Source organism: Protopterus annectens, chromosome 11.part0 (genome assembly GCF_019279795.1).
Source record: "Protopterus annectens isolate FY-2018-M chromosome 11.part0, PAN1.0, whole genome shotgun sequence".
Classification (NCBI taxonomy): Eukaryota; Metazoa; Chordata; order Ceratodontiformes; family Protopteridae; genus Protopterus; species Protopterus annectens.
This window is the reverse complement of record NC_056745.1, coordinates 280,880,208-280,907,900: the sequence shown is the minus strand read 5'-3', so window position 1 is coordinate 280,907,900 and position 27,693 is coordinate 280,880,208. Positions and strand designations below refer to the sequence as shown.

At 43.3% G+C, this 27,693-nt stretch overlaps 1 protein-coding gene across 1 annotated transcript in view; it reads left to right on the top strand.

Moving 5' to 3' along the window:
• The window catches only part of CHPT1 (choline phosphotransferase 1), a 1,155,717-nt gene that overhangs the window by 554,882 nt on the left and 573,142 nt on the right, over nt 1–27,693 (top strand). The window contains exon 3 of the mRNA XM_044087753.1: nt 21,010–21,151. Coding sequence (XP_043943688.1) covers nt 21,010–21,151 — 142 coding nt within the window. The remainder of the gene's footprint in view (nt 1–21,009; nt 21,152–27,693) is intronic.

The following is a 27,693-nucleotide window of genomic DNA, read 5'->3' as shown; positions in this document are numbered from 1 at the left end:
TTCTGCCAACAGGTAAATCTTTTCCACTTGCTCAGATAAAGTAATTCTAGTGGAAGACATGAGAAGCAATGAGAATATCACGTACTGGTAAAGAAAGATCATTCTGCCTGGCAATCAAGGGAATTGGAGTAGCCAAGCCATTAGCTTCAGGCTGTTCAGGTTGGGATGAATCAGGTTCTCTGCGTGTGAGATCAGCTCTGGGATTGGATGGAGAATCCATGGTCGATCTAGTAGGTGAGGCCAAAGGAATGGGAACCAAATCTGTCGTGGCCAATATGGCGCTATGAGGATTACCTTGCTCTTCAACCGCCGGGCTTTCTTCAAAAACTGGGGAATGAGAGGAAAGGGCAGAAATGTGTAGAGAAGACCCGAGGGCCAATCGTGGACTAGAGTATCCCTAGGTGACTATCCCGAAGGGGGGGAATCAGGGCGAAGTAGATGTTCATCGTGTTTCACTGTTGCAGTCATTACACTTGGGTTATCCTGCTGGCAGGCTACCCGCAGTCAGCCTGAATTCCAAAGTCCTGGTCCGGCGTCGGTTGCTGTCACCTCTTCCCTGATGTCAGTGTGCCAGGGGTATATAAGATGCAGCCGACGCCATTTTCTTCAGTCTTTTTTGCCGCGCGGTGCCCGAAGCAAAAGCAGTTCGCAATTTCCGGTCAGCCGACTTCTGAGATTTTTGAAATTGAATTTCAGATCCGAAGTCTTCAATAAAGCTAAGTACCCCATTGGGGAAACTTTTTCTTGCTCCAGACCGATGCCAGTAAAAGTTAACAATTGTATTTCTTCTGGGAAGCAAATACCTCTTAAGGATTTTCATTCTTACTGTATTCCTTGCCTAGGCCCTGACCACAACGTTGCTAGTTGTCGGTTTTGTGCTAGATTTAACCAACGCACTATTAAGCGCCAGTTTGATTTTGCTTTACATTACTTTGACCGAAGGTTTAACTATATAATGCCGTCAGAACAACCGATGACTGGAGTTCATAAAAAGCACAAGGAAAAAGAAAAGGACAGGCATCCGAGGTCCAAAACCGACGATGAAGCCTCTTCTAGGCCAGTCGCCGGTTCTCAGTGAGGCACTTTCGCAGCCCCTGACACCCGCTACCTCAGAGCCACAGGCCGCCTCCGACTCCCGTGTGGAGACAACTAGGCCTCTGGAAACTCGAGGTATTGGGCCTACGGAAACTATTCCCTCAGATGGGTCCAGAGCCGCTGAGCAGGCATCGGCTTCTGAGGGTGTTTTCAGACCTACACAGCTTACTATCAAGACCACTTCAGCAGCCAAGGCAAAGTCTAAAACACCTTTAAATACAAAGTAACAAGTACAGCATTCTCCTGGACAGTCATCCATGCTTAAGAAACAGATGCTTAAAATGGCCGAGGACCTAATTACTTTGGTCAGGGGTTCCCATGCCCCTCCTGATAAAAGGCCTTGGCAAGACACTGATTACGATTCCTCTGACCAGGTTTCTATTTCATCTGATTCCTCTTCAGAACAGGGATATTCTCTTCCTCCCTATGAGGACTCTAATGCTGAAGAATCTGTCCCTTCAGCCTCTCCTCTGAGGACTACTCTTTTGGGGAAACCCTGCACACCATGAGGGAGCATTTCCACTGGGAGAGCCAAGATTATTCAGAATCCAAGAAAAGGCTCAGAGACTTTCTTTTATTGCCTCAACACAGACCTCTTGCTATTCTTCCTGTGCTAGACATTGTAGATGATGTATGTTCTGAGTCCAGTCTATCTCCTGATTCTTTACCCCCTGCACCAGTTAAGCCAGGTAGGTACTACAGGGTTCCAGATTCACATAAATTTCTTTATAAAAACCCTGCTGCTGACCCAGAAACTATATCTCAGGGTCCCAAAGGGGTCAAGGCTTCCACTGCAAAAAACCCTGTTCCCTCTGATAGGGATTCTAGAGCACTGGACAGATGGGGGGAAAAAGTTTACACCTCTGCTACTTTAGCTGTAAGGGCTTTAAACTGCCAGTTTCACATGCTTAAATATCAGCAATACCTAATGTCTCTGCTAAAACAGAAAATGCTGACAAACTCTGAATGTCCTGAAAACAAAGAAATGCAGGATTTATTGCATGCAGCTGAACAAGTGGGAAAGCATACTTTGCAATGTGGTTTTGATTCACTAGAGGCTTCTTGCAGGCTCTGTCATTCGAAGACATGCTTGGTTAAAGGAACAGAGTCTGCCTGATCATGTTAAAGCAAAATTATTGGATGCTCCATTACAGCATGATACTTTGTTTGGTGTTCAGGCAGAAGAGGTGTTAAAGAAAATGGAGGATAAAGCAAAATCAATGCAGACAGTAAAGGATTTCTTACTGGTTCAGCCACCCAGATTTAGCAGGAACTGGCCTTCAAAAAATTGGTCCTTTCCAGTGTCAGACAGGCCACAAAGAGGCAGATCTCAGCCCCAAGGCTCATACAGACCTAAACAATGGTGTGTTTCAGCCTCCAAAGACGGAGAAGACAAATCACAACCATATAGGAAACAGTCCCAATGACTTCCCACTACCAATGCCAAGCACTTACCTTTTGGCAGCACCCTTAGGGGGCAAACTAGCACTTTTCTCACAAAATTGGCACATGATCACCCAGGACAAATGGGTACTGAATATTGTTTCTCAGGGCTACAGATTCCACTTTCACACCCTCCCAAGGGCAAAAGGTATGTCAGACCTGCTACACAATAAATGGGCAGAGGCACAAAAGCAAATTTCATCCCTCATGGACATGAGGGCTATTCAAAGAGTACCACAGCAAGAGCAGGAGCAAGGATTTTACTCAAGACTTTTCTTGGTACCCAGAAAGGACAAAGCCTGGATACCAATACTGGACCTGTCTACTCTAAATACTTTTCTGGACGTTCCAAAATTCAAAATGTTGACACTGCAGCAACTTCTACCTATGCTGGGCAAGAAGGCTTGGCTCATAACTTTGGACCTCAAAGAGGCATACCTGCATGTCCCAGTCAGACAATCCTGCAGAAGATACCTCAGATTCATAGCTGGCTCAATGCACTACCAATTCTCTGCACTGCCCTTTGGCTTATCTGTTGCGCCCAGGGTCTTCACAAAAATGCCTGGCACCAGTAATTGCATTTTGCAGGCAAAAAGGAATTCAAATATATCCCTACTTGGACGACTGCCTTATTCAAGCAGAGAGCAAGGGCATTCTACTAAATTATCTGGCATTTGTAAAAAGATTACTAATTTGCCTAGAGTACACAGTAAACGAAAATAAATCAAAACTAGTGCCCTCTCAAGAGATAATATTCCTGGGTGCAAGCTTAAATACAACTGCCCAGATGGCTTATCTCACGCCAGACAAACAAAGGCAACTGACTCATTACTTCCAAATGATGGCAACAAAAATCCAGTTACCTGCAAGAAAAATTCTGCAGGCTTTGGGCTTCATGGCATCCTGCATTCTGCTATTTCCATATGCAAGACTGCATATGAGGAAGCTACAATGGTATCTAAAAAGTGTTTGGACTCAACATTGCCACAGCCTGGAAACAATAATTACTCGCATTCCCTGCCTGCAACAAGAGTTTCGATGGTGGACACTAGCCTGTCACCACAACAAGGGACAGCCATTCACTTTACCCACAGCCAGGCAGACACTAACAACAGATGCATCGGATTATGCCTGGGGGGCACACATGGGAAAGTGTATTCAGGGCACATGGTCCGCAAGCCAAATGCATCTTCATATCAATCAAAAAGAGATGCTAGCTGTACAGAATGCCCTGACAGCCTTCAAGGATCTACTCCATCCAGGACAATTATTGCTAAAAACGGACAAAAACTCTTACCACACTTTTCGGCCACCAAACCAGGACCGAAACACTAAAGGTGGAGGAGTGTCAATATTCACCAAGGATATTCACACCACCAGGCTAGTTGGCCAACACAATGTGTCTGAAATTCTCCAAGTGCAACTAACACTAGGTAAGACTGCAATCCAAATTGTAGCTTGCTACAGATCCCCCACCATACCCCAAGATTCTCACTACACCTTTCTAAACATACTGGAAAATATTAAGATAGAACCAAACACCCTAATACTGGGTGATTTTAACTACCCTGCCATTAACTGGGAAAACTACTCATGTCCCAACACCTTTGCGCAACGGTTCTTGGAATTCATAAATTCCAATGCCCTGGATCAACTAATCCATAGTCCCACCAGGGGCTCCAATATCCTAGACCTGGTCATTACCAACATGGGAAATCAATGCTCCATACCTATGGTCACCCCCTCATTAGTCAGGTCTGACCATAAGCTAATCACCCTTAACATCCACATCCCACCCCCACCCCCCAGTAAAGAAACCACCATAAAAAACTTCTCCAAAGCCAACTTCATGCTACTCAAGTCAGAAGTGACAAACTTCATGACACCCATGCAGACGGGAAATTGAAAGTTTAACTGCTGAATCCTACACTAAGGCACTGTACGAGCACATCCACTCATGCATGAATCGTGCCATCCCAAATAGAACCAAAATGCTCTCATCCAAAAAAAGGAAGCCAATCTGGTGGTCCTGTGCCATAAACAAACTTTACAACAAAAGGAAGAAAATTTTGCAGAAAAGAGGAAAATCCCAGGATGCAAAAAACTCCCTTACTAGCCTCAGTAAGAAACTGAGATGCCTCATAAAATCCTCCAAAGCTAGTTACGAAAATAAAATTGCCAAAGATTCCAAAGACAACCACAAAGCATTCTATAACTATATCAAGAATCTAAATGGCAATGCTCAGATCTGCTCTGAGCTAAAACAGAATGGCATTAAATATACTGATCCGAAGGATATTGCCAATATCCTGGCAGATCGATTCAGTGCCAACTTCACCCTCCTCTCACCCCCTAAATGGCCCATCTCAATACCGGAAGATTGCCAAATTCCAGTAATAACGGCCACACAGGTACAAAACGCACTCTCTAAAGCCAAGAATGCAGCATCCATGGGACCAGATAACATCCCGGGCTGTGTACTACATGAACTACAATATGAACTGGCACCTCACCTAAGTGTCATGTTTAATCATAGCCTCAGCTCAGGTTTCGTGCCCACTGAGTGGTGCAGAGCTACAGTTATCCCAATCCACAAGGGGGGATCCACCTTGGATCCCGGAAACTACCATCCCATCAGTCTGACAAGCCTTATCTGCAAGGCCATGGAGCGTATTATCATGGAACTTATAAACAAAGACATTGGCAACCTTCAAACACTGGACCCCACCCAGTTTGGGTTTGTGAAGGGCCGATCTTGTCTCCTGAACCTGATTGACTTCTTTGAATCAGTCTCCAGAGCCATGGACAAGGGTAAGGTGGTCCACACAGCCTATCTAGACCTTGCCAAGGCCTTTGACACCATCCCCCACTCTGGAATCATAGATAAACTTACTAAGTTGGGCATTAATCCCTATGTCACCCAATGGGTTGCTAAATGGCTTACTGATAGAACCCACACTGTAAAAGTAGCCGACTCCAAATCCAGCTCCAGACAAGTGACAAGTGGAGTACCTCAGGGTTCAGTCCTGGTGCCGCTCTTGTTTGGCATCTGCTTCTCTGAAGTACAGGTCAACATTATGGGACTCTGGCTAACAAAGTTTGAAGATGACTGCAAACTGGGAGCCATTATTGAATCCCCAAATGATGTGGATACTCTACAAAAGGGCCTTACAGAAACAGATGCTTGGTGCCAGAGCCATGGGCTCAAGCTCAGTGCCAAGAAATGTATTGTTATCCCCTTTGGGAAAAAACATGTATCTATGAATTACCATATAGGTGGCAGTACACTAAACACAGAAAGTGTGATAAGAGACTTAGGGACACAGGTGGACAGTGGTCTCACCTTCGATAACCACATCGCCACAACAGTCAGGAAATCCTTCTGTGTGGCACACCTCATCACGAAGGGCTTTTCATCCAGAAAAAAGGAGGTCATTGTCCCACTGTACTCATCCCTCATTAGACCCATTATAGAATACAACGCCCCATTTGGTATGTACCTCTCAAGACATCTGCAACGGCCTCAGAAATACCTCATTAAAAGAATCACAGGCCTAAAGCAGATGCCCTATGCTGACCGCCTTAAAAAACTCCAGCTATACTCTGTCACATATCGTCTACTCAGAGACGATCTCTGCTTAACATACAAGGCCATGTCAAACCCAGAGCTGTTGGACATGCTACACTTAAAGAAATCCCAATCCCTCAGAGCTACACGCTCCAGGGATCTAAACCTTGTCATCACAATAAACAAAACATGCTGGAGGGATAGGTTCCTGACCCAGAGACTCCCCAGACTCTGGAATAGATTGCCCATACATGTCAAGCAGAGTGCCTCTTTGGACCTCTTCAAGAGGAACCTTGACGATTGGATGGGAGAAAGGAAATTCACCTCAGGGATCACGTCAGTCGCCCTGCTAGACAGGGGTTCAGGAAAGTAAATAATGTGGGAAGAAATAGCCAGGGAATTGTTATGGCTAGGCTTGTATAGGCCCTAGGGCTGATAGCCTAGTACCAACCTATGAACAATACTACAGTCACGTGGTACATAAACAAGCAGGGGGCACACATTCCTACCCCCCTCTGCAGGAAAGCCATGACTTTGTGGAACACAGCATTGACTTATCAATTCCTGCCAGAAAAGACAAATACTCTGGCAGACGAACTAAGCAGAAACCTCATGGACCCTCACAAGTGGAAACTAGATCCACAAGTCTTCAGCATGATAACAAGGATATGGGGATGCCCAGACATAGATCTATTTGCCTCCCGTCCCAACTGCCAACTACAGAGATTCTGCACAAAGACTTCTCATACACAAGCATGGAAGGTGGATGCTCTATCATTCAGCTGGAAAACCCTGACAGTTTATGCCTTTCCTCCACTGCCTCTCTTCCCCAAGGTACTCCTAAAGGTCAGACAAGAGAAGCCAAAAATGATTCTGATTGCCCCAGACTGGCCATGCCAGCACTGGTACCCAATCCTAAAGAGCTTGTCTCAAGGCCCAGCCTGGACTTTACCTCAAATTCCTCATCTTCTGACTCAACAAAACAATCAGATACTGCAAAGCCAACTCAGAACCTTAAATCTGGCTGCATGGCGAATAATATAACCACTCGGAACACACCTCTCTCTAAAGCAGTTATGGATGTCATTTTGGAAGCCAGGAGGCCCAGCACCAGAAAATCTTATGCAGAAACATGGAAGAGATTTTGTGCTTGGAATCAGGCACAAGGAATTGAACCGCTTGTTCCAAATATTCCTCAGATTTTACAGTACCTAACTGAGATGCTGGACAAAGGCCTATCCTTCTCATCAATTAAGATCCATGCCTCTGCCATTTCAGCTTATTACAATATAGAACCTCTTATTTTTTCACATCCACTGCTAAGGCAGTACCTCAGAGGGGCCAAAAACATAAGACCCCCAAAGAGAGCACCGATACCTACATGGGACCTCAATTTTGTCTTGGAAAAGCTCACACTGCCTCCTTTTGAGCCAGCCAATACAGCTGAGATAAAATTCTTATCATGGAAAACAGCTCTGCTCCTAGCAATAACTTCAGCGAGAAGAGTCTCAGAGTTACAGGCATAAATGGCAGTGGAACCTTTTATCATTTTTCATCCGGACAGAGTTTCTCTAAGGACAAACCCAAAATTTATGCCAAACAGTGTGGCTCTTAACCAAACCATTCATTTACCTACTTTTTATCCAAATCCCCAGAATAAAGGGGAGAGACTTCTGCATTATTTGGACATACACAGGCAGCTACGCTTCTACTTGGACAAAACTAAAGCTTTCAGAAAGACTGAGCAACATTTAGTGGCATATGCTGCACGATCACAAGGAAAGGCTATCTCAAAGCAGACTGTTTCAAAATGGATAGGACACTGCATTCATTTCTGCTATGCACAGCATGGCAAATCAGTGCCTAAGGACATTAGGCCACATTCGACCAGGGCAGCAGCCACATCAGCAGCCTTTCTCAGAGGAGTACCAACCAAGGATATTTTGGAGGCTGCAACTTGGAGTTCAGTGCACACTTTTACCAAGCACTACCACTTACCTCTTTACTCTAAATCCAGAGCAGGCTTTGCCACTGCAGTCCTGCAGGGCCTCATAGCCACTCCTAATTCTATTTAGACCCAGCCGCCCAACCTCAGCTTTGGGATTCAACCCAAGTGTAATGACTGCAACAGTGAATACACTCCAACATCTACATTTATGGTAGGTACACAACTGTACTTTGCTGCATTTGTAGTTGGTCAGGGATGCAAAGAGGTCGCAGCAAGGACGGCCCCAGTGGTGGAAGATCTCAGCTGCTAAGGAATTCAGGAACCACTCGTGAGGTTGCAGAATGCATCTGCTGAGTCTGTCTGCTATCACGTTGGAACTCCCGGGAATGTGCGTTGCTAGAAGAAAATGGTTGGTAGCCATCACCTATTGCCATATCCTCATGGCCTCTCGACAAAGGGGTTAAGATCTGGTTCCACCTTGCTTGTTGATGTACCAGACCACCGCTATGTTGTCTGATTTTGAATCACAATTGTCCCAGACGGCAGCAGGGGATGGAATGCTTGCAATGCCAGAAACACCGCCCTCAGCTCTAAGACATTTATATGCAGATGAGCCTCCAGTTGAGACCAAGTGCCTTGGACTGTCTGTCCCTGACATAGTCCCCCCACCCCATCAGGGAGGCGTCCGTGGTCACTGTGGTCTTGGGTTGCTAGGGGGAAAAAGAGCGAGACCATTGGGAGAGATTGTGTGTCATCCACCAATTTAAATCCTGTTTGCATCTGTGGGTTACTCGAATCATGGCTGAAAGAGGATGCTGAAAAGGATACCATTGGGTGAGTAGTAGCCATTGTAGAAGCCTCATGTGAAAGCTGGCCAGGGGAACAATGGTGATGAAGGCTGCCATGGAACCCAACAGCTGTAGAACCGAGTGGATTTTTCCTTTGAATGAATTGGAATTAGTTGTTGCTTTATCCTTAAAATTCTGTGCTGTGGAATAGCAGCTCTGCAGTTTTTTGTGTCCAAGATAACCCCTATGAATTCTGTCGACTGAGATGGGGTGAGATTGGATTTCTGCCAGTTTATAGTTATGCCTAGCCTTTGAGCAGCGAGGAGAGAGTATGCCAAGGCTTTTTCCAGTAGATGTCTGGTGTGGGCGGAAATGAGCCAGTCGTCTAGGTATGGAAACACCTGGAATCTGTGACAACTGCTATGCACTTTGTGAACACTCTGGGGGCTGTAGAGTGTCCGAAGGGCAATACTCTGAACTGGTAGTGACTGGCTCCTGCACGGAAGTGCAGAAATCTTCGTGATGGCCTGTCCACCTTTATGTGTTAGTACGCATCTTGAAGATCTATAGAGCACATCCAATCATCTTTTTCCAAAAGTGGGATGATAGACTGTATAGTGACCATCCGGAATTTTTGTACTCTCACAAATTTGTTCAGTACACTGAGATCCAAAATTGGTCTCCATTCCCCAGTTTTCTTTGGCACCAAAAATAGTCTTGAGTAGAATCCGGATCCTAACTGGTCTAGAGGGACTATTTGGATGACTCTTTTTCTTAGCAGCCTTTCTATTTCTATGGCTGCTTCTTCCCTTTGACTGGGTGGAACGTTGGGAAGATTTTTTTAAGTGACGGGACAAAGATCAAAGGGGATATGATAACCTCTGGTTATGACTCTTTGTACCCAAGAGTCAGTGGTGATGGTCAGCGAGGCAGAAGGGTACAAGGAGAAACGTCCCCCAACCACCTCCAGAGGAAAGGAGTTGGGCCGCTCTTCAGGAGCGCTGGTAGGATTGACCAGGGAAAGAATCCCTGGAACCCTGGTTACGCGGTCCCCCTCTGCCCCGAAAGGGGCGTCTTCCCTGTGAGTTTCCCCCTCTGCCTCTGGGAGAGAACTTGGCCTGTGTGTCACGGAAAGGACCCTGAGAGTTCTTAAACCATATTTTCCCACTCTTTTGGTTTTGGGAGAAAGCATGTTGCGGGGAAGAATAATGGACACCTACGGCAGAAAGGGTCTTACTATCTTGTTCACATCTGGCCAGTGTGCTTTTAACTTTGGGCCCAAACAACGAGGAGGGCTCAATGGGGGTATTGAGAAAGGAAGACTTAAAAGGTTCTGTGAAGTTGCACAAGCGCATCCAGGTGTGTCGTCTCAAGACTGCAGCTGAACCCGCTGCTCTAGCTGTTCCTTTTGATGCATGAGATATCAATCGTATAGAGGAGTTAGATATAGATTCAGTGGTGGACAGCTGAGAGGCTACTTTGTCATGGACCTCATCAGACACTGCACCAGCTAAGGTTTCAGAGAGCTCAGAAACCAGATCCCTTTGAAGCCTGGTAAAATGTGCCATATAATTCAGGGACCTGATAGCAAAGGTGCGCTTCCCTATTTTGTCCAGAGCCCGGGACTCTGTGTTAGGTGGATGGACAGTCTGGCTTTCCTCTTCTGCCAGATCCTTTTTTTGTTGCAGCTGCCACCACCAAAGCATCTACAGGAAGACCTTTGGACCAATGGGGGTCTGAAGCAGGAGGGGTCAAGATCTTATCTGGCCTCCGAAGAATAGCTTCAACAGTATCAGGGGCCTTCCAAGCACACTGCACGATGAACTTAACAAGTTCATCGGCAGGTGGAGTAACCCAGGAGGTAGGGGGCCGGGTGTGAAAAGCCAGCAAGAACACAGATTCCTCAGGGGTCAGATTAGAGGGCTGCCAGTCACCTATCTGTTTCAGGATTTCAAGGATATCACCAAAGGATACCTCAGGGGGTGACCAAGGGGATCCTTCCCCCTCATTGAAATCAGTGTCTTCGGTGAGAGACTCCTCTGTGGAGTCCATGTGCTTCCTCTTACACAAACTTTTCTGGTGGACCTCCTCAGTGGGCGAAGCTGGGGAAGACAATGGAAAAGGGGATTCCAGAGGGAATATGACCTGAGGCTCTTGCACCCGGTGTCTGCTATGTGCGACTTGTGAAACCAGTGTACCAGAGGCGGGCAGAGGTATAGACAGTCCGGTATTGCCAGCAGCAGCAAAAGCCTTCTCCATCAGTTGGAAGGCTGGTCCACCTGGAGAGGAGTATATGTCAAGGACAGGAGGCACTCCTCCCCCAAGTGGCTCAGCCTGCCGACTCGGAGTCTCTGGATGGCTGTGGAGCAGCAAGCTATGCATATCACAGCTGACATTCTGGGTCATAACAAAACTTTCCTGCCACAAAGGCAATTGTGGTTCCTTAGTGAGATCCATAAAGGGAACCGCAGAAGGGGAAGACTGTACTATATCCATGGACTTCAAAGGCAATGAAGGAGGAGAATAAGAAGGTGTCTTTGGAGATGGGTGATCAGCTCCCAAGGAAGGATAGTTCCTGGGGGGGTGAAATACCTCTGGCCAAGAATGCCTGGTCCACAAGACGCAACACATCATGTTCAGAAAGACTTCTAGTGGACCTCACAGAGACTGAGGGAGAAACAGGCCTGTCCACAAAAGAGGTAGACTCGGTGCCCATCTCATCTAATCGCACTGAGGACAACAGTGCCGAGAAAGACTGAACTACTGTAGTCTGCACCAAAGAAGTCATCCGTGCCGATGTCATTGTCTGCCCAACACAGGGATCGGTGCCGAAGTGGTTGTCGGTGCTGACAAAACTGGAACCGACAAAACTGGAGTCAGTAATAAATGCCTCAGTTTCAAGGAAGATCTTGGAGCCGACGCCGACAAGTTCTGCGCTGACTGAATGGTCTGGGCACCGAAAGCACTGGGGCTGACTGAAAGAGCTCTGGAGCTGAAATTTTAGCCTTTTTAGATTTTGGTTGTTGAGAGTCTCCAGCCGGGGATGAAGGCAAGGATTTAACCTTGGTAGAAACATGCAGTTTATTATGGGCTTTAGGAGGGGTTGAGACCTCTGACCCAGAAATAGCCTCTGAAAAGGGAGATTTTAAAGTCCCTTCAGTATCAGTTTATTTTATCTTTCTAACAAAGTTCTGTTAGAAAAATTATCACATATAGTACAAGGTAGCTCAACAGACAAATGGGAATCTCCCAAGCAGTAAACACATAAAGAGTGTGCATCAGAGGTAGGCAGTTTGTGTCCACAATCAGAACACCGCTTAAATCCCGGACTGCCCTTTTTATCTAATTACCACCAATAGTACAAAAAAGGTACCTGAAGGTATGAAAAAGAGAGGAAAGGAATTACCAATGATGGTAAGGAGAAAATACCTCGCCGTAACAAGAATAAGTAAAGGACAGAGAAGAAAACCTGAAAATATGACCGCTAGATGCGATAGGTCAAGAGATAATAAAATATTGACTTTTCTGACAGAAAAGTAATTTGTAAAGCAATTAAACAACAATTGACTGTACTTAGCTCAAGAGAAGTAGCTTGATACGACCGGATGGCAACGTGGCAAACAAAATCTGAGGTAACAGGGAGAGGGGAATTATGGCTAAGAGTTTAGCTCGAGAGTTTGAAGCTGACGCGAGCTTGGAAAATGGCCAGATCGGTTCCGAGGTCGGAACCGATACCCGCACGTAAGGAATGAATGAGGATTAACAATATCAGATACTATCATTTCTGGGCCAGAAACCACTCCTCTTGTGGTAGATAGGCTACCTAGTGCTTACCACTCCCACTGATAAGCTAGAAGGCTTCCCTTCGGCACAGAAAGGCTTGGGGGCTCAGAAGCTTACAAACAGTCCTGGATACAGCAAATCTGTATCTGGACTAGACTAGTTACAGGAAAGGTGGGAAACAAGCGCAAATGCAGGCTTTTAAACCAGAAAGTTGAAAGAGATGGAAATAACTGCCCAAACGGCCAATAAACTACAATTTCTGGGCCAGAAACCACTCCTCTTGTGGGTAGATAGGCTACCTAGTGCTTACCACCACCAATGATAAGCTAGAAGGCTTCCTTCCAGCACAGAAAGGCTTGGGGGTCTCAGAAGCTTACAAACAGTCCTGGATACAGCAAATCTGTATCTGGACTAGACTAATTATGGAAAGGCATGAAACAAGTGCCAACATGGGCTTTTAAACCAGAAAAATAGTGAAACTAGAAAAGAGACAACAGCTGAGTCTCTTGTGAGTCAAACAAAAATTTTCCCTGCCTCCCATCCTGTTGCTGATGTGTTCTTATAGACAACTATCTTTCTAGTTGTCTGACCTTTATGTTGATCTGACCACACATCTCCTTCTCTCTGCCCTTTCACTGGCTGTTGTGAGTAAGCACAACATTATCATTTTGTGAAATCACTACCCTTCAGCTATTAAATTTATTGCCCATCACACTGTATTCCATAGAACCAGGATACAAAAGTGCCCCCACCCCCTTTCAATCTATTTTGCTCTTTTAAAATTAGTGGCTCTCCACTTAGACAGCTAAACCTTAAATTATCCCCCTTTTATGTCAAACTGCTTATTGCACACTACATCCTTAAGACATTAACCCATTTTTCATCTTACCTTTAAACACCTATTGCAAGACCACCTGTTACTGGAGAGTCCACAGTCTGCCTCTCAGTAGTCATCTTAGGATTAGTGCTTCTATTTTGCTCCTGGTGCGCAGAGGAATACAGGGGCATTGTTTCCTGGAGACTGTTGATCCCTAGAAAGCCTAATTGCTTCACAGATGACAACTTGGGATTTGTGCTTATATTCTACTCCTGGTGAGAAAAGAAGAATGCATTGATTCCTGATTGTTTCTGGTTGGACAGTGCTTGGACAGTGCTTGTCTGTGCTTGAAGTTCCTGATTGATGTGGTTGCTATTCAAGGCAACTACTAGGAAAAGGCTACAACAAGCCTACAGACCCTTGCATCATCTGGGAAATGACTGAGGATCACCAAACAAGTTGTGGCCTGCTTCTCATCTTGGGATTGGTGCTAATGTTTTGCTTATGGTGAGAAAAGAAGCAAAGGAACATTGTATCCCAGCAGAGTGAAGATGTGGTGAGACCAGCACTAGTAATAGGCCATTCATGCAACTCCCATCTTTTCATCATTCTTGACAAGCTTATTCTTTGTTTTCAGTAAGTACGGCTTGATTTGTTTCTAACTTCAGAATATCTGCCTAAATAGTTCACCCTTAAATTAAATTTCAGGGTCTGCATATTAGTTTCCCCTCAAGTGTTTGGCAGTGCCCTGTACAGACAGACATTTTTTATGTAAAAACACGATTGAAATTTCACCAATACCTAGGTGCCCACAGGACAACTAGTTTGTAGTGACAAACACTGTCCCCGAGTTGCAAACTGGATACTACTGACATTGCTTTATATTCACACTCCAACTGTCTAATCAATAAAAAAGGGTCTGTTGCCATGGATATGAACTTTCCCACTATCTCCATTACCAGCTCGGTGAATATGGGCATCCTGAGGCATTGCAGAAATTGCCTCATGTTCACTGACAGTTAATTCTCAAACAAATTGATATGTTATACGAGAGATGTATTTACACAATGTCACTGGAGGCACAAAGCTCTCACATGAAAGTACTCCTAATGTCAGTAAGGTTATCAGTAGTACACACACTGTACCCATCACACACAATTCAAAGCAGATATATAGACCCACATATGCTGAGGCACTTGAATGTAACCTTCCTGAACCCCAAAGACCTCCTAGGCAAAGTACACATAACAATATCCTCAGCATCCTCAAATGCAGTCTTTCAAAACAACACCCAGATCAACACATAGAGCCACATCTCATGAAGTATCTACTACTAAGCCCATAAGGCAAGTCACCATACAGTCCAACATTCCGGTCATTGGAGACTCCATTGTGAGACACACTGATGTTCCTCTCACCTAGCTGAGGAAGGAGAAAGTCACGGTCAGTTGCTTGTCAGGGGCTAGGCCACATTATGCATGCACTCAGGTCATTGGACCACAAGTACCAGTATGACTTAGTCATAGTCCATGTGGAACTAAAGGACCTGAGATGTACCTCCCTAGACTATATGAAGACAGACATCATGGAGCTCTTGGAATATATGTGCCAGGCTGGTAAGAGCCTGTCATTGAGCATCATTTTACCTTCTCCAAGGATGATGTCACAATATGAACAAAAGATGACAGACTTTAATAATTGGCTTACTTTCTGGTGTCATTCTGAGAGTGTGCAGTATTTGTTAGCATGGCAGGCAGTGGTCAATAGACCAAACTACTTTGCCAGGGATGGTCCGCACCTCTCCCCTCTAGGCTTTCAAATGTTAGCTAAACCATTATCTTCCCCCGTAGTGCCTTTTTTAGCCCATGCCAAACTGAAAGTACTTCCAGTGTAGCAAATCGCAACCAAGAAAATCTAAAGGTATTACTGTTCAGTGCTAGGAGACTAAACAAAATACTCCACTCCCTAGAAGCTGACTTCACCCTAGAGAATACTGACGTCTAAACAGTCACTGAGGCATGCTTTAAAGCCTCAGAGAGCACACCGACAGTACATTATAATGTCTTCCACACATTTAACCTGGCTACTACACAGACAGGGACTAAAGGTGGAGATGTCTTGATTTACATCTGGTAAAACAGCGCAATACGTTTGAGCTGGTTCACGTTCAAATTACCATAGGCAAAATCCAATACCATTTCCTTGCAAGTTATAGGTCCCTCTGTATGACCTAGGAAGCCCATATCATGTATTTAAATTTATTGGAAACACTTGCCATCCAAACCAATACCATATTTACGGGTGACTTTAATTACCCCATTATTAACTGGGAATCCTATACAACATCAAATCTACAGGCACAAGATTCCTGGATTTTTTAAACATAAACTCCATGGAGCAGGTTGTCATTACACCAACCAGGGTTGCAACCATACTGGATCTGGTCCTCACTAATATGGGAGAGTGTTACACACCCCCTACTGTAAAGTCTTCCCTGGTAAGGTCAGACCACAAAGTGGTCTCCTTTGAAGTAAAAATAAAACCTGGATCCCCAGATAAACCTGGAATTTTTAGGAACTACTCTAAGGATAACTTCCTGCTATTAAGTGATAAGGTGGCAAAATTTCAAGCCCCCATAAACCCTGAGAACACTGCTGCCCATGCAGAACTGTTCACGGAAACCCTGTACAAGCATGTTAATAGCTGCATAGAGGCAGCTGTACCCACCAGGAAGAAGTACCGAACAAACCCAAAAAACAAGCCACCCGGGTGGAATCACAAAATCAATAGGATGTATAACAGGAGGAAGAAAATCATGGCAAAAATTAGGAGGTGCAACACCCAGCAGGATAAAAGCACTGTCATAAAACTAAACAAACAACTCGGAGGACAAATAAAGTCTACCAAACCCAGATTCTAGGTAAATTTGGCCTCCCAGGCCAAGGACAACCACAAGGCATTCTTTAGCTATGTCCACAACCTCAAAGGCACTACACAGTTGTGTGCAGAGCTCATTGTAAATGGAGCCACCAGTACTGAGCCAGAATATATAACAAATCTACTGGCCGATAAATTCAGCTCCAACTTTATCCCTCTCTCCCCCTCAACCTTCTCTTAGGAAATACCATGAAATATACCCCCCTCCTATCACTAGGGACCAGGTCCTTAATTCTCTGTCTAAGGTCAAGAACACAGCATCAATGGACCCAGAGAATATCTCATGATGCCTTCTAAATAGCATGAAACATGACCTATCAGGCCTTCTGGAGTTGCTATTTAACTGTAGCCTCCAAACAGGCTTCGTGCCTCATGAATGGAGAACAGCAACAGCCATCTCTCTGCACAAAGGTGGGTCATCTACAGACCCTGGAAACTACAAGACCCATAAGTTTCACTAGTCTTATATGTAAAACCATGGAAAGAATTGTCATGGAAATGATCAGTAGTGATATAGTAAACCTCCAGACACTGGACCTAACCCAGTCTGGTTTTGTAAAGGGGCAGGTCATGCCTACTCAACCTGGTGGACTTCTTTGAGAAGGTCACCAAAGCAAAGGATAAGGGCAAAATGGTTTGCACTGCCTACCTTGACCTGGCCAAGGTATTTGACACAATACCCCACTCGGGCATTGTTATCAAACTCAGGAGGTTAGATACAAACCTTTTTGTCACCCGGAGGATAGCCAACTGGCTCACAGACAAGATCCAGGAGGTTAGAATTGGGAAGTCCACCTCTACAAATAGGCTAGTCACAAACGGAGTCCCTCAGGGATCGGTCCTTTGACTGCTCCTTTTTGGCATTTATTTCTCTAAAGTCAAGGCAAATGTCAGTGGTCGCTGGCTGACTAAATTTACAGATGATTGCAAATTAGGAGCTGTCATTGAATCCCACATTGACACAAATGTTATCCAGGAAGGGCTGGCACAGACGAACAACTGGTGTTAGAGCAGTGGACTAAAACTGAATGCCAAGAAATGCATAATAGTATCCTTCGGGAAGTCATCCACCCCTGGTAATTATCATATTGGCAACACACCCCTTAGAGCTGACCCAGTAGTCAGGGATTTAGGGACACATATAGACAAGTAATCTAGCCTTTGACCATTATGTGTCATTGTTCCATTGTATATGGCATTCATCAGACCTATCAGTGAGTACAGTGCCCCCTTTGGTGTGTACCTAACCAGGCATATCCAACAATTGGAATGTCCACAGAGGTTCCTCACTAAAAGAATGCAGGGTGCAAGTAGAAATGTCTTATGCAGACTGCCTCAAAGCCCTATTCCTGTATTCTGTCTTCTACAGGCTTTTGAGGGTGGATCCATGCCTGGCCCACTCTGATGGACCTCCTACATATACACAAAATAAATAGCACCAGAACTACCCATTCTGAAGACTTGAACCTTGCCTGTGATATAAATAAGACCTGCTGGAGAGACAAGTATGTATCCCAGAGACTACCCCATCTCAGGAACAGGCTCCCCATCCATATGAAACAGAGTTCCTTCCTAACCCAATTCAAGTGTAACTTGGACAATTGGATGGGGAACAGGAAATACATCCCTGGTTTGGCACCTGTCTCTCTAATGGACACAGGCAATCTGTAAATGGTTCATCTCCCAAGCCCCTGGTTACACTTATCAAAGGTAACAGAAGTTGTCAGAGATTTGGGATGCATGGCTAGACTTAAAAAGGTCATTGTGGTCATGAGCCTAGTAAATACCTTTGAAACTATGACTTATAAAATTCAGTTTAAGACCAAGAACCTAAAGAGTACTACCACTATAAAAAGAGATTATGCTGAAGGGGGTTGCCTTTTACACTTCTTTAGTAACCCGTACTGTGCTCCAGCCATATGAACATTTGTTTGAAATGTGAAAACATAACTTGATTCTATCAGGCGGCTTAGGCTACACCCATTGGAAGTTATGGTGCAAAATTCCAGAGTTACATGGGAGAGATTGAGTTAAACTTATATGCAGGAAGGGCAAGCCCTCCCCCCATGCACTCCCACCCCTTCTACTTATATATACTAGCTCCAAGATCACACTACCCTGGGAAAAGGCAAAACTCAGTCCAAACTGTACCACTGTTTCTGAGAACAAGCTCTATTGGCTTTCTTCAAACTTCAGAAAGAGACAGTAAGACATGAGTTCAACATTCTTTGCATTCTGGCAGCACTCATATGCATCTATCCTCTATGAAGTCAAACCATACACTACTTCCATCACAGTTCGAACATGTTTACACATATTTTATCTTTCGTGTTTTTGTGTTTAGAAATCTTGAAGTCAGTCTTTTGAGATTTGCTTATTAACATGTTCAATGTACTGGCTGTATTCCTCATTTTACGGGAGTCCAAAGTTATAACTAAAAAGAGTCCTTAGGCCAGTTCAGTTACACATTAAATCAATGAAATTTTATATTCAAATTAGGAATATTGTGTTTAATTTTAAAATATCTATTATCTTGTATTACAGTGCAATAAAGCAACTAGATGTTTTATGATTCCTTATTAATTGTACATTTGAGAAGTGGGCTGGCATCAAAAGGTTACTGTGTCATGTAACCTACCTTCCTATACAGCTTCCTTTTTTATCTCTGTTACCAACATTGCATCTATATATTTATTTAAGTAGGTGTTGCTAAGAAAATGGGTCAGGTGTGTTTTTTCATTAATTTTGTGTTGTACCTTATGCAGCCTGTTTGATTTCATGAAAATAATTGTTTGTATTATCGCTTATCAGTAAAAGATCTGGGGGATTATTTGGACTATGTTGCTGTTGTTTTATTCTGTCTTGATTAGATCCTTCATAATTTGCAGTTGCTGCTACATGTCGGCCAAGCCTACTCTTTTTTTTCCGATTCCCTATGACCTCTCTACCTACAGCAGTTTGAAACACATTTTTTTTTAATCTGCTGTGTGCTGCGGTATAATTAACTAGTTACTATAGCTTTGCTGCCTGGAGCAGATTATTGTCCATAACCTGATGTGGGGTGGACTACCTTCATCTGTAGATTTTCTTACTCTCAGGTCTACAAACCTTGTAATCCTCATTCTTATGCTCCTTCTCAACAGTTCTGCATCCCACCTTAAGTAGGTCAGGTATGCATTCGTTGTGCTTGTACATCTGGCTCAGTTCACCATCTCCTGGCTTATTTGTGGCATCTCTACAATTCTTACAGCAATCTGCTTCTACTGAGCAGACGTGTACACAATGCCACAGTGATATTCCATCAAAAAGTGTAAGCAGATCTGTTTAAAGAAAAACTGAGTAGCCTAAATAGCATGAGAAGCATCAGAATTTAAGCCAACAGGACTTTGCAGTATAACTTCATGAATACACAACAGTGGAAAAAAGGTGTATTTTCTTAATGTGTCATCACTTCTGTTTCAATTTCACAGTACATCGTGTGCCAACTAACTGAATGAATGATATTTTTGTATGGAATCCCAGAAGAATTAACTTTTCACAGCTGTAAAATAAGTCCATGATTAACACTGATGAAATGAGGCTCGTCTGACTTTTAGCCAGAATTGACAACATATCACTTAATTGGCATACTTTTTGCTCTTTGAGCTCCCGCTGTTGCTAAAAAAGGTTGAGACCAGTCCATTTACCCACTGAACAAATAAATAAATATTACATAAATATTTTTCTAACCATAGAATATTTTTGCACCTCCTGTAATATATATATTTTTTATTTTTATTTTCAGTTTAACTGGTTATGTGAATTGGTTCAAGTACACTTTTCAACCACAACCTGGGCTAAAGACAGTCTAACAGCAATGTATTGCATACAATCATAAAAAAAATCTACAGTTAAATGACTTGTCAGCAGCTATGTATGTCAGGGAATGCAAATAAATTTTATTCAGTCATAAACATATAATCAGAGTCTACGTAATTACCTGAAAAATATAAGTGCTATACACATATCAAAGGTATTCATAACAGATTACAGTTTGTGTCATTTAAGGTCACGGAAATTTAGAAAACTACAATAAGGAGAAACACATTAATTTAGTGTCCAGGTTTCAGTGGGAGTTGTTAAGACTAAGTGTGGTCTCTCCTTTTTGTCCTTGGCTGTACTTGTAAAGCTGTCTTGGCTAGGCATTCAAGTCTTTGTGTCAGAATTGTTTTTCTTGTTTTAAAATTGCATGTTGTACTCAAGAGCAGTAATCCATGCTTTGTAAGTGTAGTATTATGTCACAACAAAGAATGCACTTCCGTTTATGTGGTACTCATCAGATAATACAACAGTATTATTTCAGATAGGTACTTCGGTTCAGATTTTATTTTCCTGCTGTTACTGCACCTATTATTTAGTAGTATATAGAAATGCAACATTTGGTTACACAGACTGCAGGTGTCTGCCATTCAATAACCAGTTTATCAAGATGTAAAACATTAAGTTCATGTTTTAACACTAGTGTATCCCCAGAAAAATAGAGATGTTGGCAGTAGTGAATTCTGACCACAGGCATCTGACTTGTGCATATTACCTCTACATTTTATTCTGTGAAGTACATATGTATATCATTTGTGTTCTCTTTTTCTAGTGTTTGTCGGTGTGGGAACATGTATAGCCGTTCGACTTGGAACTTGTCCGGACTGGATGTTTTTCTGCTGTTTCATTAGCATGTTCATGTTTTACTGTGCACACTGGCAGACTTATGTATCAGGATCATTAAAGTTTGGCAAGTAAGTCCGAACCTAACCTTCTTGTTTCTATCTTGCCTGTTCAGTTTGCCCATTATTGGCTAGTCAGCATCCAGTTCAGACGACTTGGTGAATGGATATAATATTTTCTGTACTTTTAAGAGTAATACTTTCATATTCTGTGTCTGGTGCATATTTATTTTGAGTCTCAGGTGCTGTCATGCAGTTCATAACCTGTATGTGAGAGGGAACATACATTTGTCACGTGTATGGTTGGACATACACAGTCCCAGATTTAATGTATGAAATCAAATAGATTTTATGATCCTATTTTTGTATACTTATCAGTCCATTTTCATGAATACTGTCATTTATTTCTCTTTGTTCTATATTTTGCTTTGGACATACGGCATTGGTATCTTGTCAGAAATGTGACAGCCAAATGTTCAAACATAGGCAGGTGGTGATGACCAAAGTTGGCTTCCTTCAGGTAGGTTGCTGCAGACAGAGTTTGCCCTTGTATTAAGGTTTGGCATCCTCAGATTTGAGTTATATGAATTATGAGGTTGCACTAAGCAAAGTCCTTTAAATCGGGGGTGGTGGGGTGGGTGAGGGAGGGAGGCTTCTGCCAAAAAGGAAAAAAGCTATTTCTGAAAATTATGTTTACCAAGTTTTTGTGAATGACATGGCTTAGCTGCTTGGGCTCCATTTGTATCTTGCTGCCAGTAAGAAAACTCTACCGCCCTGTAGTAACTGTATCCTAGCAAGTAGCCTAACTGTAAAAGAAGATGTGGAGAACAAAGCATAAATATATGATGGGATTGTTGACTGGGATAAACGATTAGACTTTTAGTATTTCTAATTCTAATTAGAAAAAGACTGTATTATGACTTGTAGAATAAAATGGAGTAGCTATAACTGATAAACACACACAGATTTTAAAATATGTTTGTGTGTATATCTATATATAGATAGATAGATACACACATATATAATGGATGGGTATATTATATACATATTAAATTTGGTATTTATAAATAATAATGTTGCAAAATGTGATTTTGGAAAAAAATTACTTGTAGCACGCCATCTCTATGATATAGCTGGATAAAGCCCTGAGTGTAACCCAGTCACTAGATGTACTAGTGATCTAGGGGTGAAGAGGACCTCTAGGGAGGGTGCGAGTAAGTGGCTAATGCTGGCTTACACATGTCTAGGGGAACAGAGGCACCCTGATCTGTGATGCTGTTGATTCATTCTGGGGATCATGTAGATTGAAGCAAGACCTCAGGATCTAGCTGTATGTAAGGTAGTGAAAAGCAGTGCTTTGTAATTTAGCCAAGAGTGGCACATGCATGGAAGTACTCCTGCATCTGGTGTCTAGCAATGGGGTCCCCACTTCATCAACACATAACAGCAGACTGCTGAGCTGAGGGGATTAGGGCTAGCATTCATAAAGAACACTGATCGCTGCCAGGTTAACAGCTCTGGAGAAAATACATAGGTGATATTCAACACGTGCAGGAAGAAAGACCACCAAGAAAAGGTATGTGTATATATATATATATATATATATATTAACGGCAGAAGACTAATTGTTAAACTTGTGGATTGAGAGGGGACATGCAAACAGGGTCAGATGGAGTACACATGTGCACACAGTTAACTGTTGTAAAATTTTACTTTAATCTATTACTTTGATTCATAATAAATCTCTAAAAATTTGATATATTTGAAGTCTGTAAGAGTGCAGTAGTGGTACCAGTTTACAAAAGTGGAAGCAAAACAGAATTTAAGGACCAAAGACCTTATAGTGTGACTAGAAGCATAGTAGGGAGGTTTTCCTAATGAGATCATTATAAAATGTTTAGCATGTTAGATGGTTAGTTTAAAAGTAAATTTTTGCCTCGGTAATAATCATTATGTGATGTTTTGCATACTGCTTTGGATGGCAGGCTCTTTTGTAGTAGAGAAGTAGTGCTTATACTTCTCAGTATGCTGTACCAATGGGTACAGTCAGAGGATATGCATGTTCATACATAGGTTTATAGCTGTGTACTAGGCTAGTGACCACAAGAGCCTTTTTAAGCCTAACCATGCAGCCTTAATCTTTGACAAGTTCTGATACCCGTGATTAGGTGTAAGCAGGGGCTTAGGAGATGAAACATTTACAAGCAAGGGCCTATGAGATTAACCATTTACAGGTTACCTGTGTCCATTAGAAACACAGTTGCCAAACCAGGGATGAATTTCCTGTTCTCCATCCAATTGTCCAAATTCCACTTGAATTAGGTTTGGAAGGAACTCTGTTTTGCATCGATGGGGAGCCTGCTGCAGAGAAAGGGTAGTCTCTGGTATATATACCTGTCTCTCCAGCAGGTCCTATTTGTATCACAGGCAAAGTTTAAGTCCTTAGAATGGGTAATACTGATGCTGTTTGTTTTGCAGATGTGCAGGAGATCCATCAGGGTAGGGTCTGACAATGCCTTGTATGCCAGACATAGATCTCCCCTCAACAGCCTGTAGGAGACAGAATGCAGAGATAGGGTTTTGAGGTGGACTGCATAGGACATGTTACTTATGCCCTCTCTTCATTTTGTGAGGAAACCCTGTGGCTGTTCCATTTGTTTGATGTGCCTGGCTAAGTACATACCAAAGGGGGCACTGTACTCAATGATAGAACTGATGAATGCTGAATACATTGGAACAATGACTTCCTTAGACCTAGATGACATACTTTTGTTTATAAGTTCCACAGCATAAAATGATTTCCTCACTACTGTAGATATGTGATGGTCAAAAGCTAGATTACTGTCTATGTGTGTCCGCAAGTCCCTGACTCCTCTGTCGACTCTTAGGAGCGTGTTGTCAATATAATAATGACCAGGGGTGGATGACTCCCTGAAGGATACTGTTATGCATTTTGTGGTATTTAGTTTTAATCCATGACTGTAACATTAGTTATTTGTCTGAATCAGCCCTTCTTAGAGAACATTGGTGTCAGTGGGAGATTCTATGACTTATCCTAATTTGCAATCATCTGCAGATTTAGTCAGCCAGAGGCCCTTGACATTGTCCTTGACTTCACAGAAGTAAGGCCAGAAAGAAGCGGTTCCAGAACCGATCCTTGAGAAATTTCGCTTATAACAAGCCTCTTTGTAGAGGTGGACTCCCCAGTTCTAACTCCCTGGGTCCTGTCTGTGACCCAGTTGGCTATCCACCAGATGACATAAGGGTTTATACCTAACCTCTTGAGCTTGTCAACAATGCCCAAGAGGGGGTATTGTATCAAATGCCTTGGTTAGTTCAGGGTAGGCAGTGTTAACCATTTTGCCCCCATCCATTGCTTTAGTTACTTCTAAAAAAAGCCCACCAGGTTGAGTAGGTATGACCTGCACTTGACAAAACAAATTGGGTTCAATTCAGCATTTGGATGTTTCTTATGTTGTTATTGATGATTTCCATGGTAATTCTTTCCATGACTTCACATATGAGACTAGTGAGACTTATGGGTCAATAGTTTCCAGGGTCTGTAAGATGGTCCACCCTTATACAGAGGGATGACTGTTGCTGTTCTCCATTCGTGAAACAAGAAGCCTGTTTGGAGGCTAGAGTTAAATAGTAATTCCAGAAGGCCTGGTAGATCATGTTTCATACTATTTAGAAGACACCCTGAGCTGTTGTCTGAGCCCATCGATGCAGTGTTCTCGGCCTTAGAGAGAGCATCTAGTGATAGTAGGGGGAGCTATATTTGATGGCATTTTCTGAGAGGAGGTTGATGGGTAGAGAGGAAAGTTAGAGATTTTGTTTCTGCCTGTAGGTTTGCTATATCTTCTGGCTCAGTATAGGTAGCTCCTTTAACAATGAACTCTGCACACAATTGTGTATTGCCTTTGAGGTTGTGAATATAGCTAAATGGCACTTTGTGGGAGGCCAAATTTACCATTGGTAGTCTTTATCTGTCCTCTGAGTTTGTTTAGTTTGATGAGAGTGGTGTTATCCTGCTGGGTACCACACCTCCTAATTTTTGCCATGATTTTCTTCCTTCTGTTACACAGCCTATTAATGTTGTGATCTCACCAGGGTGGCTTGTTTTTTGAGTTAGTTCTGTACTTCTTCCTGGTGGGTACAGCTGCCTCTGTGCAGCTATTATCATGCTTGTACACGGTTTCTGTGAGCAGTTCTGCATAGCAGCAGTGTTCTCAGGGTTTATGGAGTCTTGAAATGTTACCATGTTGTTATTTAATTGTGGGAAATTAGCCTTAGAGTAATTTGTGAACATTCTAGGATTAGCTGGGGTTCTGGCTTTTATTTTTACTTCAAAGGAGACCATTTTGTGGTCTGACCTTACCTGAGAAGACATTACATTAGAGGGTATGCAGCACTCTCCCATGTTACTGAGGACCAGATCCAGTATGTTTGCATCCCTGGACGGCATAATGAAAATCTGGTCCAGGGAGTTTGTTTTTACAAAATTCAGTAATCTCTCTGCCTTCATGTTTGGTGTCATATATGACTGTAGCAAAACTAGAAGAACCAACCAACATGCCAGAATATAACTCTAAAAGTTTAACTGGTAAGTACCTTCACAGACTGTGCTGCTTCATCAGACCATAAAACAACATTACAGACAAACCATTAAATACTAACGTCAAGTAAATATTATTATTATCAATCTCAGAGCTTTCAACACCAGCTTTAAAGGCACAGTACCATTTAACCCCAGTTGTCTATATGCACAGTGAGCAATAATCCAATTCAGCTCTGCCTGATGTTCTTCGTGTTTCACTGTTGCAGTCATAACTGTTGGGTGATCCTGCTGGCAGGCAGCCCGAGGTCGGCCAGAATTTCAAAGTCTGGGTCCGGCGTTGGCTGTACCAGCAAGTACCCTGATGTCAGAACGCAGAGGTATAAAGCTGACAGCCGACGCCTTCTTCTCCAGTCTTTCTTGCCGTGCGGTGGAAAGCAGCTCGCAAGTTGTTGGTTGGCGGATTCCCGGACAACGTGCTTTGCTTGTCGTCGGTCCGAAGACTTCTTCTTCTCTTCTCAAGCTAAGTACCCCTTTGGGGAAACTTTTTTCTTGCTCCTCCAATGTCAGAAAAAGTTAATAATTGTATATCGTGTGGAAAACAAATACCTCATAAAGATTTCCACTCTTACTGTCTTCCTTGCTTAGGCCCTGACCACGACGTTTCTTGCTGTCGGTTTTGTGCCAGGTTTAATTCTCGCACTATTGCGTAGGTACGATTGGGCCTTGAATTATTTCGGTAGACGGTTCAATTACAGGATGTCGTCGGATACTTTACCGACAACCGGAATTCACAAAAAGCGCAAGGACAAGGATAGGCCTCCGAGGTCCAAACAGGATTCTGTGCAGCCGGAGCCAGCTTCGGGTTCGGTGGTCGTCAGTGAGGCGCTTTTGCAGCCCCTGTCGTCAGCCACTTCGGAACCGATGGCCGACACGGACTCCCATGGGGAGCCAATTAGGCCCAGTATTTTATCTGCTGCAGGACCTTCGGACATCGCTCCTTCAGATGGGTCCGGAACCGCTGTGCAGGTACCGGCTTCTGAAGGGGTTTTCAGGCCTTCTCGTATCACTATTACAACAAAGACAAAGGCAAAGTCAAAGACTCCTGTTAAGCCAAGGATTTCTTCTCAAGCTTCTTCAGATTCAGCTCCCAAGACCCAAAAGCAATTATTAAGGATGGCTGAAGATTTGCTTACTATGATTAGGGGTTCTCACCCCCCTCCTGAAAAAAGGCCTAGACAAGATATTCCTTATGATTCCTCTGATCAGGCTTCTGTGTCTTCAGTCTCTTCCTCTGAACAGGATTACTCTTTTCCTCCTTATGAGGATTCTGATGCAGAGGACTCTATTCCCTCTGCTTCTCCCCCTGAAGATTTTTCTTTTGGGGGAAACCTTGCATGAGATGAGAGAGCATTTTCATTGGGAAGGTCAGGATTATTCCGCTTCCAAGAAGAGACTTAGGGAATTTCTCCTTCTCCCACAACACAGGCCTTTGGCTATTCTTCCTGTTCTTGATATTGTGGATGATGCTTTCTCTGAAGCTAACCTGAATCCTGACTGTTATCCGCCTGCTCCTTCTAAGCCGGATAGATTTTATAGAGTCCCTGATTCCCATCAATTTTTGTTCAAGAACCCTTCTGCAGATCCTGAAACTATTTCTCAGGGTTCCAAGGCTGCTAAGGCCGCTTCAGCTAAAAATCCTATTCCCTCTGAAAAGGATTCTCATGCCTTGGACAGATGGGGCAAAAAGGTGTATACTTTGCTACTCTTTCTATTAGAGCTTTAAATTGCCAGTTTCATATGTTCAAGTATCAGCAATTTATTTTGTCTGTTTTAAAACAAAAACTTTCTACCTTTCCTGCATGTGCAGAGGACAAGGAATTACAGGATGTATTGCATGCAACTGAACAAGTTAGCAAACATAGTTTACATTGTGGTTTTGATGCCTTGGAGGCTTCTTGTAGGGCCGCAGCCTCTGGTACTGTTATCAGGAGACATGCTTGGCTTCGAGAGCAGAATTTGCCTGAGCAAGTTAAGGCTAAATTGTTAGATGCCC